The sequence below is a fragment of the Sesamum indicum genome, linkage group LG12, assembly GCF_026168435.1.
Source record: "Sesamum indicum cultivar Baizhima isolate 11 linkage group LG12, ASM2616843v1, whole genome shotgun sequence".
Classification (NCBI taxonomy): domain Eukaryota; kingdom Viridiplantae; phylum Streptophyta; class Magnoliopsida; order Lamiales; family Pedaliaceae; genus Sesamum; species Sesamum indicum.
The window spans coordinates 8,415,310-8,429,960 of record NC_142668.1 but is presented as its reverse complement, the minus strand read 5'-3'; the positions used below and the strand labels follow the sequence as shown (position 1 = coordinate 8,429,960).

Genomic DNA, 14,651 nt, shown 5'->3' with positions numbered 1-14,651 from the left:
AGTCGGCTCAATAAGTCCAGTTAATGAGTTTATACACACACACATATGTAGTAAGACAAATCTAATGCAATAATATCAACCAATAGATTAGCACCAAAATCATGAAGTAACCAATACCAACAATGATAAATTAATGCACACCCGAAGTTATTTCTTATTTTCTTATGGCCTTACTCACCCATGCTGGAGTGCATCATTCAATGATTTTATTTTAAAATTATTTTTTGTAATATTTTTTTATATTTTTCTCCATCCCAAAAAAACATATAAACGTGTTTCTTAAATATATAAAAGAAAAATGAAAAAGAATATTCAAGTACTATAAAAAAACACCACCATAGTTGCTGCTAACCTCAGTGAAGTTGACTAAAATTACGTCACCTTTTCCTTGAAAAAGAAAGGTATAAATATGACTAAAACGCGTAAACGCCAACCAAATTGGATTCGGAAGTCTTTTTTAATTCACTATTTGAAGCACGTTTACTGACTGCCAAAGCATAATAAAAATTTTGACACCATATAATTTATAGGTTATATAAAGATTAGAAATAGCAAATTGCAGGTGTTTGTATGTGCATGCAGTACTATGTTGTCTGGTGTAATGCAATTTATCACTTGTAATATTATAAATGAGTAAATTATTTAAATATAAAAAAAATAATAAATTATCTCCATGTTTTCTTCAAAATAGAACAATTAGACATGTCACGCAATTTCTTGCCATTCACGTGCTCTCTTTTTTTTATTTATATATTTTTTATTTTTAATTATAAAATTACATTTATAATCTCATTTAATACATATCTGATTTGAATCTTAAGTTCCAATTTATTCAGTAGATCAACGGTAGAGATTTTGTTTTATTTCAATCAAAGGTTAAAATTTAGATGAATAAATAAATTTAAATTTAAATTATATACATGTAATATATATACAATTAATATATATATTTTATATAATTCAAAGGTAAATATATAACTATAGATATATATAGAAGGGGGTTCGGTGGTGACGGAAGGAAGGGAGGCGACGACAATGAGGCAGAGGCTCGACGGGGGAGGAGGGGACACGAGATGGAGGGGAGGGGGCTGGCAACGGGAGGAAAAGGGGAGGGAGGCACATTACTGTTTTATTTTTACTTCTTTCTAAATTATGTTAAACTTAATTTATATGTACCATATACTGTTTCGTCTTTTATTATAACTAATGCGCACAACGAAAGTATGCTGCTTTATATACGTACTCAAATTTAGCTCGTTTACAAGCTCTTAGCCCATAAGATTGTGAACATAGCTTTTTCTTCATCAGCAAGACTACTCACATGAACGTACTACATATTCGAAATGATAGCCGTGATGAACCTTGCTTCGACTTGCAAGACTACTCACACGAACCTTACAATGTTCCAATGATTTGACCTCAAACTTTCTTTTGAAAATCTTGTGTTGAAATTTGAGAGTGTGAATAAATTGAATGAGTTGGTGGCGTGTGATAAAAAATAATAAAATTTAAAATTAAATTATAAAGGAATCCACCTTAGTTTTCTGAAATTATAAATATTTTAACAAATACCTTCTGTAATGAGCTATTACAACATTAGATTAGATATTTATAATTTTTTAAATAATAAAAAAATATTTATAATTATAATTAATTTAACAAAAATTATTTTAATTACCCTACAAAAATAAACAAAATCTTGCGTACTATAATATTTGGATTCAACAAATTGCAGCAAAAAAGCTCTATACATCGTCATTGATTATTCTTTGTCCTGTCGATCCGCGTATACAGATGATTACCTAATCACATTTTATGTAAAAAAGGCGAGTAAAAGAACACGTGCAAAGATGTAATGACCAGGTTTTTCTAATGGGACAGTACAGACTATGTTGACTAAGGTCAACTTATGCTTCTTCTTGGAACATGGAGAGCTTATTACCATTAATAGTTGACCAAAATAGCTTTTTGTTAGTTCTTTAATGTTTTTATATTTACAGCATCTTACGATGTTTCTCTTCTTTCCTCGTCTCTCCTTTTAGTGAAAATTTTTAATTGGATATCAACTTGTGATTAATCACATGATGATGAATTATTACTATAATTTACCAACACTTTAAATAATTATTCGATATAGTGTCGGATACGGATACATCTTGAACATAAATATAAAAAATAACAAAGAAAATTAGAATATTACATACATTTTGAATACGTTTTGAACTTTTTCTATAATTTCAAAAAATAAATAGACTGATTTTATAATAAAAAAAAGTTTTGGGATTAAAAAACTCAAACGAAAAATTTTGGAATAAAATTACTAAAATTTGAACTGTTAGAAATTTTTCACAGCGTACTTTTTAAATAAACAGATGATGTACATTTTTAAATCCATATTTGATTAAAAATTTAGATATAAGACATGCTTATGTTATGTTTTATTGATATTTTCATATTGCAGATTTTAATTTTATAAAAGAAATTAGAACTAAAGAATATATTATATATAGCCGTGTCAATGCCGTGTCGTATTTTAACCTTTATACAGTTTTCATGTCATCGTGTCCATATCGTGTCATGACCGTGTCGTCGTGTTAGTATCATGAATTAATGTAGGCCTATTATTTTTTTATATATAATTAATGTATAGTTTAATTATAAGAGTGATTAATCTCCGCAAAATTTACATTAATGTACAAATAGAATTAATTCGATTTGAATAAAAAAATCATTTTAATTAATCCGTTGCCCCTTTAACTAGTCTAATAATTAATTAGAATAGATGTTAATTAAGCTTAAGCTTTCCACTTACTAACTTTGATCCAATTTTATTTACATATATATATTAGACACATGTTTATAATAATTTTGTCCTAAAAAGTAAATATGCAATATTAATTAATCACTAATTAGTTGAACGGATTTGAAGTAGATCAAATAGAAAATTAAAATAATTATTCTTGTTCAGACCTAGTTGGATTGAATCAATTCAATCATAGAGTAAGTATAATATACTTACTTGTAATTGGTCACTTTTCTTAAATTATACATCAATTATATAATAAATGTATTGCACTTATCATATAATCAATTCAAATTTAGCTGAGCCGAGTCCAAATAAGAATTTCCCATTCTGGCTGATTCGGTACTTCTAATGTCACGTAGGATATCAGCAGCGAAATCCCGAAAACCTCCTATATCTCTGGTCGCACTCGCTGGTTATGTAAAGTGGAAGAAAATTGTTATTACTAAGAACAAAAAACAAACACCATAGGGCAATCATTATAATATTTTCTATTATGCAGTAGACCAACTCTTGCTATATAGCAGCCAATATTTCATGCACCTGGTGGGATTCGAACCCATGACCTTTAAGATCATTGGGCCTTAACTTCGTCAACTGAACTAGGCCTCAACTCAGATATGGTACTTTGTTCTGATGGTACTGATGAGACCCATGATCATCTTTTTTTTCGCTACACTTATTCGCAAGGCTGCTTGAGGGTATTCGACGCACAGTTCGCTTCGATTGGCCAAACCGAGCTTGGGCTACTGGCGTCTTATGGGCTGCTCGCAAATGGAGAGGTAAAACACTATGTTTCTACGGCCTACCGTGCTCTTTTAGCCTCGTGTGTGTACCATATCTAGCGTGAGCGCAACATTAGGCGATTTGATGGAGTACATAGATACACGCACAGTGGGTGCGCTGATCGTTCAAGATGTGCAGCAGAGGATTCTTAATTTAGAATTACTTACTGCTATTAGCACTTGTGCGCTTTACCACTTATGGAGGATTCCTTGGCCTATTGAGAAAACCACTTAGATTAAGCAAGTTGTATTGTATCATTGTACCTTTTTTAGTTAATGAAAATTACATTTATCGAAAAAAATTATTATAATAATTTATATTATATAAAAAGAAAAGACTTTCCGCATGCACAAACGGCGATTAATGACACCGCTGTACCAATTTTTTTGTGAAATCAAGAATGCCTTCAACCATGAAATAACTAACTTATTTAACTTTTCAAATTTTACATTAATTGATAATTTATTTTTTTTTCTTTCTTTCTTCTTTTTTTATTTTTAATACAATGTATGAACTTATATATTTTATTTTTATTTATAATATTATTTCTAAATATATATTAAAGTATGTAATAAAATTTATTCATTATATGCACACAAAAACAAAGCACCACAATAACTAGTAATTAAAAAAAACACTAAATTGATCACCCAAACACGCAACACCGCAATGAGAAGCACACAACGCACTCTAAAAATACAGAATGTCCGAATCCAATGGGAGGCTCGCTATCCACACAAAGCACGAGAATAATCTAGATCAATTTTATTCAACGAAAAATCACTATAGCGGATGAACGTCGCTATAAGTGCTCAAAACAACCAAAATGACCATATTTCACACATTCACAGATGCAAACGACATCGTTTTATTAAGATGCGATCAAAAAAAGAAAATTAACACTATAACAATCGACCTCGATATTCATAACCAACAGTACTTTGGTACATCTATCTTTACACTCTTTATTGGTAAAGTAGGAAAGTACTAAAAATAATATTTTTGTAAGCCAGCCTTGTCCATATCTCTATGCTAAATAAAATCAAATTAATATAATAAGTTTGAGATAGGGAGAGTAATTATGATGGCCCTAGCAAAGATACAAAACAAATGTTGGCGTGCACGAAGGTTGTTAACATATCTATTGGTATTCCAACCAGCTTTGAACAACCATTTAATTATATATCCAACTTTCCTATTACAATATTTTGTTTCGACAAATTGCAGCAAAAAAAGCTTTGTCAATGATTGCTGTTTGTCCTGTCCGATCGAAGTATATAAATCATTACATAATCACATTTTATTTGACAAGCGAATAAAAACACGTGCCCAAGATGTAATTATCGGGTTTTTCTAATGGGATAATACAAATTGGGTTAATTTGACTAAAGTCAACTTATGCTTCTTGGTGGCTATAACCACTGATGAAATTGACCAAACTAGCCGTTTTTGGCTGTTTAATAATTTTAGAATAAGTATTATATGTGGTCTTTTAAGTTTTTATTTAAAATTATTTTAGTCCTTCAAGTTTATTTTTTGATTTTAGCATTCTTAAATTTTAGTTTCTGTATGATCAGTTTGGTCTCTCTGGTCATTTTTCGGCGAAAATATGCCCGAATTTTAACTTTTTGAAGGGTAAAATGATCAATTATTTTCACTTTCGTCCCTTAATTTATAAAATATCAAATTAGTCCTTTTTTTAGCCAAAAAATTATTCTTTTAAAATTTTTCATATGATCAATATGATGTTATTATCTTGCATGAATAATAAAAAATTTGAACTCTTGTGAACATAATAATTACATACTGGTTAATATATAATAAATTAGTCTATTGGTTTTTTTCATTTTCAGGAGTTACAAAAAAAAAATGAATAGATTTTATAAAACTTATTTAATTTGAAAATATAATAAAAAAAATTTAAATCGATAATTTTTAATAACAATATTTATCAATTAACAGCTAGGGCTTTGAATAAAAAGTTGATGAAATATACTTTTAACTAGATTATTTGGCGTGGACTTCGTATATATACATACACATATATATATATAATTCATTTTGATAAGAGAGGCTTTTATAGAATTTTCTATAAAATGGAACTACATATTTAGAAAAAATATTTTAAAAATATATAATAATAAAAAAGTATATTCCGACCTTTTTATTGTCAAAATTTAATTTTTTATATTTATCTTAAAAAATACTGATTTAAATTTTTCTTATTATATTTTCAGATTATATACATTTTATAAAATTTATTTATAATTTTGATTTTTTTTAACTACTAAAATTGAAAACAAAAAAACAAAAAAAGTGTGACTGCTTATTTTAATTTAAGCAATACTATTACATTGTTCATAAAACTGCAAAGTTATCATTATTCACATAAGATGATTCAGCATATAGAATATAATAAAAAATTGTTTTTCCACTTAAAAAGTGACTAATTTAATAATTTTATAAACTTAAAGAACTAAAAAAAGAAAATTAAATGTAAATCGACAATTTTATACCATCCAAGAAATCAAAATCTAGTCATATTTTCACTAAAAAAAAATAGCCAAATAGACCAAATTGAAAATGTTGAAAATTTTTCTTCTTTCATGTTGTCCTTTTAATCAAAATTTTTAATTTGAATAAAATTAAATTAATTACATGACAAATATATTATTCTTAATATATGATTAATTAATTTACAGTTTTATTAAGACTGATTAAGCACATGACTTGTTCAATAAAATTTACAATGTTTCTAGTCGACTAATAGGATTGATTAATTTGATCTGTATAAAAAAAAGACTTTCTGTTTAATTAATTAATTAACCAAATATATAATTCCCTTTCCCCTTTAATTAGTCTAATAATTAGAATAGATATTATTTAAGCTCAAGCCGTACATATTAATTTATCCTTTATACAATTTAGACATTTAAATGAGTTAATCGTTTAATATAGTATCAAACTCAAATCGATCTAACAAGAGCTACGATAAGAACAGACACGAATGTAACACTTACCAATTTTATATATTGGTACAAGCAATATGTGCTCCTTGTTCAGTAACAACAAATAACACTAGGTACACAAATTTTGATCAACACCATCAAATTTTATTGGTATTGGTTATATATACAATTGGTCACTTTCTTTTAATTATACATCAATCACATGTTAAATATATTACACTTATTACATAATTGATTCAGCTATAATAAATCGGGTCTGGATTAGAATTTCCATAAGTATATATTGGTATAACAAACACAACCAATTTACGACCAAAATGTGTAGATTCATGTATATTATAAACAAGGAAAGCCCCCTTGGTTGTGTTCATGCTCAAAATATTGCTCAAACAAGGAAAGCTTCCCATGGTTGTGTTCATGCTCAAACACAACCATATTACAACCAAATTTATTCTATGGGATATATTCCATACCAAATTATTACATAGCAAAACATAAGTACTCCAACCTCCCATTAGCTTGTCTTCATGCTCAAATACTGCTGAACCATAATCATATGGTTATATATATATCACCAAAGTACGACAAGAAACGCGTCGTCTCCGAACTGTTCGGACCAGAAATTTCCTTGGGCTTCTGCACATCCAGCATATGAAGAATCAAAGCAGCAGGCGGACTCGTTACTCTGCATTTCTTGGCATAACCCGAGACCATAAAGGTCTTCTTCGGCAGTTGGAGGCAAATTTATCTTGAGTTGGCTGTTTACCAATTCGGCCAAGAGATCGCCTTCTGCTTGTTCAACTGAGTCGACAGCAACGACAGTTTTAGGGTTTTGGACAGGAACGTTCTCGGACGCAGGTTCCTCTTGAACAGTATTAGTTGTGCACATGTTGATTTCAGATGATCGGAGTTCCTGCGCCGTTTCAGGCTTGATCGCTTTCCTTGTCGCACGGTCTCGTTTGCTGCTGCGTTTCTTTATGTGGGCATGCCAGTAATTCTTGACCTCATTGTCAGTTCTGCCAGGTAACTTTGCAGCAATGGCTGACCACCTGTATGTGTTAATTCAGCAATTAATGAACTAATAATTTTTAGAGCAAAATTTCTTCTTCTTTACAAAACTTCCCTTCTGAATATGCGCACTGGAAAACCCTATAACTTATTTCCTTTCAAAATTAGATACAAAACAGATGCAGTGCTTATACTTCTTGAGATTCATCCAAATCAATTTTTCACTCATACCGGTTTCCGAGTTGGGCATGTAGTTTGATGATGAGATCCTCTTCATTTTTGGTGAAGTTTCCCCGTTTCAGACCGGGCCTCAGATAGTTCATCCATCGCAGCCGGCAACTCTTTCCGCATCTTGCTAGACCTATAGAGATGCCATTCATAAATCTCCATGTAAGTTCATAAGACTGCAACTTCTGCTTGACTCAAAGTTCATTTCATGTAAAAATACCAACGTGAATTGCAAATCAATACACAAATCAACTCTCTCACACATGCGCAAATTAAAATAAATAAATCTTGCAAATTAACCATTAGTTTTTCTTCCATCATAATCATGGCTTCAATCTTGAAATTGATCCGGAAATGTAATGATGTACATATATGTAATTGCATGAAATTGCTCAAATGAGTGATCACTCTATACGTTTTCGCTTCTTATATATATACTCTTTATGGGGTTTCTTGGAAAGAAACATGGCAGATCAATCCAATTAGGCCGAGGTACTATATAGGAAACCCGGAAAGGGGGCGCGCCTCATCAGCTACGACACTGTGATGATATGATCACGTGAAAAAAACTGTGCCTTACCGGCAAATATGGGCAGCAATCGCCAATTCGGGTGGCCATATCTCTCGACATGAGCTCTTAACTTGTTGTCCTCGTCTTCACTCCAAGCACCTTTCTTTATTCCATGGCTGTCAAAAGAAGGTGTCCTTACCATTTTTGTTTAGTCCAAGTTCAGTCCTTGTTTACTCGGTGTGGGATGGAATGGAAGCTGACAATCATCGCACAACCTTTTTTATGGAGGACTTTCTTTCTGGTAACTTACGAAACAACGTACGAAACCGTGATTATAGAAATACAAAATGTCGTTCAGATGATAGAGGAAATTGTAGGGTAATTAAGGAGAAAGCCAGTCGAGGTATATACTTTTTTGACTCGAGTGTACATAGGTACTGGATTTGGTCAATATCTGCTCCGAGCAGCAATTATAATGTAAAAAATTATTTTAGTACCCAGATTTTTATGTATTTGTCAAATTGATACATGAATTTGTGCAAATGATATAGTACATATATATACTCGAAGTTCTCCACAAATAATAAATTGATACATGAATTTTTACGAATACCCTAATTATGTTATTTATTAATAATAGAATGTACCATGATGAAGACTAATTTTGATTCAAATAAAATGAGAGAGAGAAACTATTTTTGGATTAAAATATATTTTTCTTTATAAAATATTTAGGATATATAGACATAGATATCAATTTGATTTTAATAAAAAAACTAGGATATCAATCTTATCATTTCTAAAAGTTCATGTATTAATTTGATGATAATAATAAAAATTCGGTATCAAAATAATTCTACTCTGATGTAAACTAGTGATTGCGACAATTTCAATATGTGTACAAAATAGGATAGAAATTCACTTAATAGTTGTATAATAATATAAAATTAGTATGGTATACGTACTGAATGTAATAATTTTGTGAATTCATATATAAAGAGTACAATATAATGGAGAGGAAAGAGAAAAAGAGAAAGATAAGAGAAGGGAAAAGAAGATGGAAAGAATTTACTTATTATTTTATTTTTTATATAGGATAGTTTAGTCTAAACACATAATACTCAGATTAAATATATTTTTGGTCTTATAACTTAGATTATTTGGTGTTTTCTTTTTTTAACTTTATATGGTAGCATTTTGGTCCTTCATTTTTTTAATTTGCAATTTTAGTATTTTTTTCGTTGGAGTTAAAGGAGTGAGCCGACAAAAAGGGTGAACTCTGATTGAAAAAAGGACTGAAATTATAAAATTAAAAAGATGAAAGATCAAAATACTACCCCAAAAAGTTAAAGGATAAGAAACACCAAATAACACTACAAAAAATGTAACATTTAACCATGGTAATTGCCATGATTAAAAATAAAATGGCCCTAGTAAGTAGTCATTAACCATGGCCATGCAATAACTGTCGGCCGTGGTATCTGTGAGGGTGGCTAGAACATTTACCATGGTAAAAGTTATGGCAAATAACTTTTCTTCTTTTCTATGAAAAATCTATGTTTTCGCATCGATTTTATTTAACCATAGTCAATAAAAATTATTCACCATAATTTTTAATTCATAGCTATTAAAATTATAGCCAACAATAATTTTTTCCTAATAAAACCTAAATTACATGATAAAAAAAATACATTTAAACCCATAATACGCACCAATATATTTACTACACATCCTCAACTTAATAATATAGTATGGTTAGTATAGATGTATAAAAAAAAGTTATTATAAAAAACTTATAAGCCACTCCAACTCGTCAACTGTACAACATTTACCCCTCAATTCAAAATTTTATTAGAGGGCCTATATTTGTAGAATTTTACATTTAAAGAGAATTACTATATTGGGTGGATGCTTTTCCCCATCTTTTGTTTTAATATGAACTTAATAGAAAAATGAAGAATATGGGGAAAGGAGTGATGAATAGTATAAAACCTGTGCTCATGCATGACCACTAAATTCTGATGAGTTCATTATAATTAATGCGGAAAAGTATTAGTTTAGTCAGCTAAGTATGTTTAATTTTAATTTTAGTTCGATAACTATGTCCATTTTTGTTTAGATCTAGTAACTTACGAAATTGCGTACTTTTAGTCCTCTGGCAGATTTTCGGACAATTTTATCCCTATGCAATTTTTGAAAGACAGTTTTAGTCCATATGCAGCCATAGGGATAAAATTATCCGAAAATCTGCCAGAGGATTAAAAGTAAACAATTTCATAAGTTACTGGACCTAAACAAAAATGGACATAGTTATCAGACTAAAATTAAAATTAGGCATACATAGTTATTCTAATAATTTGATCTGCTGTTCATCAAATAACTTTCACCAAATTCTGTCTCTCTCAATTTTTTCAGAAATGCTACCAAAAATAAATAAATAAATAAATAAAACAACCCCAAAGTCCTGATTATTTTCATATGATAAAATTATAAATAATTAGCGGTAAAGTCCAAGTTGGTGGTAATATATGTACGTAGCACTCATTTCATAGAAAAGGGTAAATTATCCAATTAAAACTATTTATAAATATTTTAATTAGTTGAGGCCTTCCCCAGATATCAACTCTATATGATTTACCTACCCTACCCTTAACTGGAACTATTATATATCATAATAGTTTAATTATTTAGAATTTATGAGAGCTGATCTCAGTTGCTGATGAATAAGCTGACTTCGTCATCGCCTTCCGCTATTGACCTATATACATACTAGATACATACTACATTAATATTTTAAATGAGCAAATTATCCCCTATAAAACAATTTACGTCTTTATTATTTTTCGAAAAAACAGAGGATAAATTGCTATTATTTTTTTATATTGAGATAATTTACTTATTTACAATATCAAAAAAAAGATAAATTGCATTAAATCCTAATTCCTGATTCATTTGTAGTCCACTTTGAAAAACGTCATTTTATTTGCATGCAATGAATTCAATAAAAAATTCATCCCATTTTGCGGTTATGACGGGGTGGTGGAAGTCTCGATAAAACCTATGGCAGAACATAGCAAGTTCTGCTTGTACTTATCAAGTTCTATTCGTACTTATCATTTTGTTCTGAAAGTTTGTTTTCCATTAGTATTCTAGTATTTAATTTTTGGTGAGTCTGTTGCCAACTAGAGTTCAAAGTGGGTTAGTTTTCTTCTTTAGCTAGGACTATATTCTTTATATATAGTCTCACATCTCTGTAATTTTAGTACTTGAGTTTTTAGATAAATAAAACTTAGTTTTTCCTTCTCTAATTTATTGCTATAAATATACTCTGTTCCCTACACCTTAAATTTTAACAAACATTTGTGACAGAATGAATGCACGTCCGAATATTTTACAACAGCAAGAAAAACTCTTCATAAACGCCGTTATTTTCATGATATGTAAAAATGGGACTTTGCGACGGCCATATAGTGATGGAAATACTTGGCGACCAATGTTGTGACAGGAGCCCATCATACGATTGAAGGGAGATTGTGGAAATCTTGCGATGAAAAATGTCATTTCAAATATTGCGACGAGATGTTTGCGACGTTTACACAGTGTTTGGTTTTATTTTTGTCTATTTTCGAGATGGTCAAAATATGGTAAATGTTTGCGTTGATTTGTTTTGGAAATTTTGTGGTGTTTTGAGATGTTTTGAAATAGTGTCTTATTTGTTTTTTGTTCAAATAAGTCTACACTAATTATAAACCCTACAACTAAAAAATTATATACATACTCATATATATATATATAAAAGAGACATGATTAAATAATGAAAAGTAATTTTTGTCTCCTACTAAACAACATCGAACATACATACTTATTTTATATTATCTCTAAAAATAAATTCAAACATAAATACTATCTCGAGCACATACTTATTTATCTTTATTTCTCTCTCTTTATCTCCACAGAACACACCAAAACAAATAAAAAATGAAACCAAAGATAGTGGTGAGTTTTGCATCGGGTTTATAACATCTGACATCTCAATTGTAGTGATGGAGGTGGTGGTCTCAAATGCATAGCAATATTTATCATTTTCAAAAAATGACCAACTTCATTATTTTATGGAGATTTTTTCAATTTTATGGGACCAAAATGGAACCCTAATAATTTAGGGGACTAAAACGAGAATGACCTAAAATTAGAGGACAGAAATTGCCTTTAATCCTAATCTATTTCTTTATAGTGTTTAGATTTTCATATGACCTTAGTTTGATTGAATATATCTCTTTTCAAGAATTATTTTATTATATTTCTTTATTAGGTAAATAGTGTAATTAGTCCTTTAAATTTGCATTTAAAATTGCTTTAGTTTCTTAAGTTAATTTCTTGAATTTAACATCCTTAAACTTTAGTTTTTATCTCAATTTAATCTCCATGATGATTTTTTGAGAAAAATGTGGCTGATTTTTTACTTGCCGGAGGGTAAATGATCAATTTAATTTTGTCATTTTAGTTCCTCAAATTTGTATAAATATTGTAAATTAGCTATTTCTGTATCGAAATAGTAATTTTTGTTCTTCGTTACAAAATAAGGCAAATTTGTAGATATAGGTCAACAGATATTCTTGATGTAGAAAATACTAAGAAAACTAATTGTTTATCCTTAGATGCAGCCTAACAAAACATAATGAATAATTTTGTCCAAAGTTATAAACATAAATAACAGGTGATTATAGAATTTATAATATAAAAAATATAAAATATCTATATTTTTTAGAATCAAATTCTAAAAAGCATTCTACAAAACCTTTCTGACTGTTGGTTTATATCGTCTTCTACCGACAGTCTTATTCTTGAATTTTTACATCCCCAATTTTTACTTCGCTTTGTAAAAATTATTTCTTTTACCCTTGTCCTGATTTGGTTCGGGTTTTTTCGGAATAACCCGAATTTTTGTCACGAACAGGGGTTTTTCTTGTTTTTCACAGCAAGGACATACATGGTTATGCCTTTGCCCAACATGGAGCATGCTGCATGTCTTCATCCTTGTAGCTTCGGTTGCTGGTAGCTTATTTTTTTAAATCAACATTTTCTTCTTTTCAAATAAGTTTTTTGCGAACTTAGTACGTTTTCCTGTCATGGAGTTCAATAGAAATGATCCATTTAACTTATTTGAAAATATTTTAAATGGATACTTGACTTTGTCCATCTCAATATGACAAACCCATAAACCCTAAGCTCTTCTGATAGAAATATCATTTTCACTCATGACTGATACCAATAGAGCTTCTTCTAGGGCAGCCTTAATTCTGTTAAAAGCTACCATGTTTAGTCTCTGCAGATTGATGAAATAGAATACTGGATGAGACCTCTTTCTGCTGTTTCTAGAGCTGCTGATATAAATTTTAACTCCAAAATATCTCCTCTTTTCAAGTGGAGGTTATTTTCAAAATTAATGAACTGTCCCACTAATCCACTCTGGAAGCTTTTAAATTCCCGAAGAACATGGAAACATAGTATGAACTGAAGGTAGTGGCCCAAAATCATACCACTCTCGGACATATTCTGGTTTGGACCTCTCTAACATCCAGACTCAATTATATTTTTCAGATGTTTCGATGATGGTCTTGCTTGAATTGACGCCTTTATGAGAAATTAATTTTTTTCACATTTGCTGGTAAACCTGCCAAGTAGAAGAAGACATCAATTCGTTAGTATCAACTTTAGAGGTGCCTATCATCGGCTTAAGGCTAATCTCTTCCTATTTGACACCAAAAATGCTGGGTTGACTTGGACCAATAAGAGTTTGCACTTCCTATAATATATTATACTCCAATTTACGCATAACACACGAAGGTTTCTTGCAATTTACCAAATTATAATCGCAACAATACAACTTCAAGTTTTAAATGCTCTAATCATAAATATCGTAGAAACCAACAATTCCCTTCCAATAGTCATCATCACAAGAATGAATTATTACTCATATAAACACCAATTCCCCCCTTTAGCACTTAAATTTTATTACATCGTGGACTTTGACTGTTGCAGCACGTGGAGTATAATGTCAAGGCCTACAAACTTTGACAAAAATAATCAATATATATGTTATTGTCGGAAATCGAATGATGTGTTGGAGTTTAAGCAATGCGGAATTTCATTCCATCAATTAGAATTTAAAGTACAATGATAGTTCTCCTTTTCTCACCTAAGGGAAACTGTTTCATCATTGTTTGAGGTCTTCCTTTTTTAATATTTTTCATTTTTGCCTCTGTAATGTCTGAAAATGAGGAAAAATTAGATTTTTTTTCTCTAGAAAGTATTTTATTCTTGTTTGATTTTTTTTAATTAGTTA

General features: G+C 29.9%; 1 protein-coding gene across 1 annotated transcript; it reads right to left on the bottom strand.

Annotated features, from left to right (window-relative positions):
- Positions 1–7,121: 7,121 nt before the first annotated feature.
- On the bottom strand, positions 7,122–8,788 carry LOC105178614 (myb-related protein 308-like). Its single transcript, XM_011102124.3, has 3 exons — positions 8,375–8,788; positions 7,798–7,927; positions 7,122–7,607 (listed from the first exon to the last, which is right to left on the bottom strand). Exons 1-3 carry the CDS (start codon positions 8,505–8,507, stop codon positions 7,130–7,132), a joined length of 741 nt encoding a protein of 246 aa, XP_011100426.1. The 5' UTR covers positions 8,508–8,788; the 3' UTR covers positions 7,122–7,129.
- Positions 8,789–14,651: the final 5,863 nt, after the last annotated feature.

Excerpts from the sequence above, each read along its gene's own strand:
- LOC105178614 (XM_011102124.3), bottom strand. The coding sequence starts at position 8,507 with ATGGTAAGGACACCTTCTTTTGACAGCCATGGAATAAAGAAAGGTGCT. Across the intron at positions 7,928-8,374 it reads ATTGCTGCCCATATTTGCCG|GTCTAGCAAGATGCGGAAAG; the intron begins GTAAGGCACAGT and ends GCATCTCTATAG. Across the intron at positions 7,608-7,797 it reads CATGCCCAACTCGGAAACCG|GTGGTCAGCCATTGCTGCAA; the intron begins GTATGAGTGAAA and ends TAACACATACAG.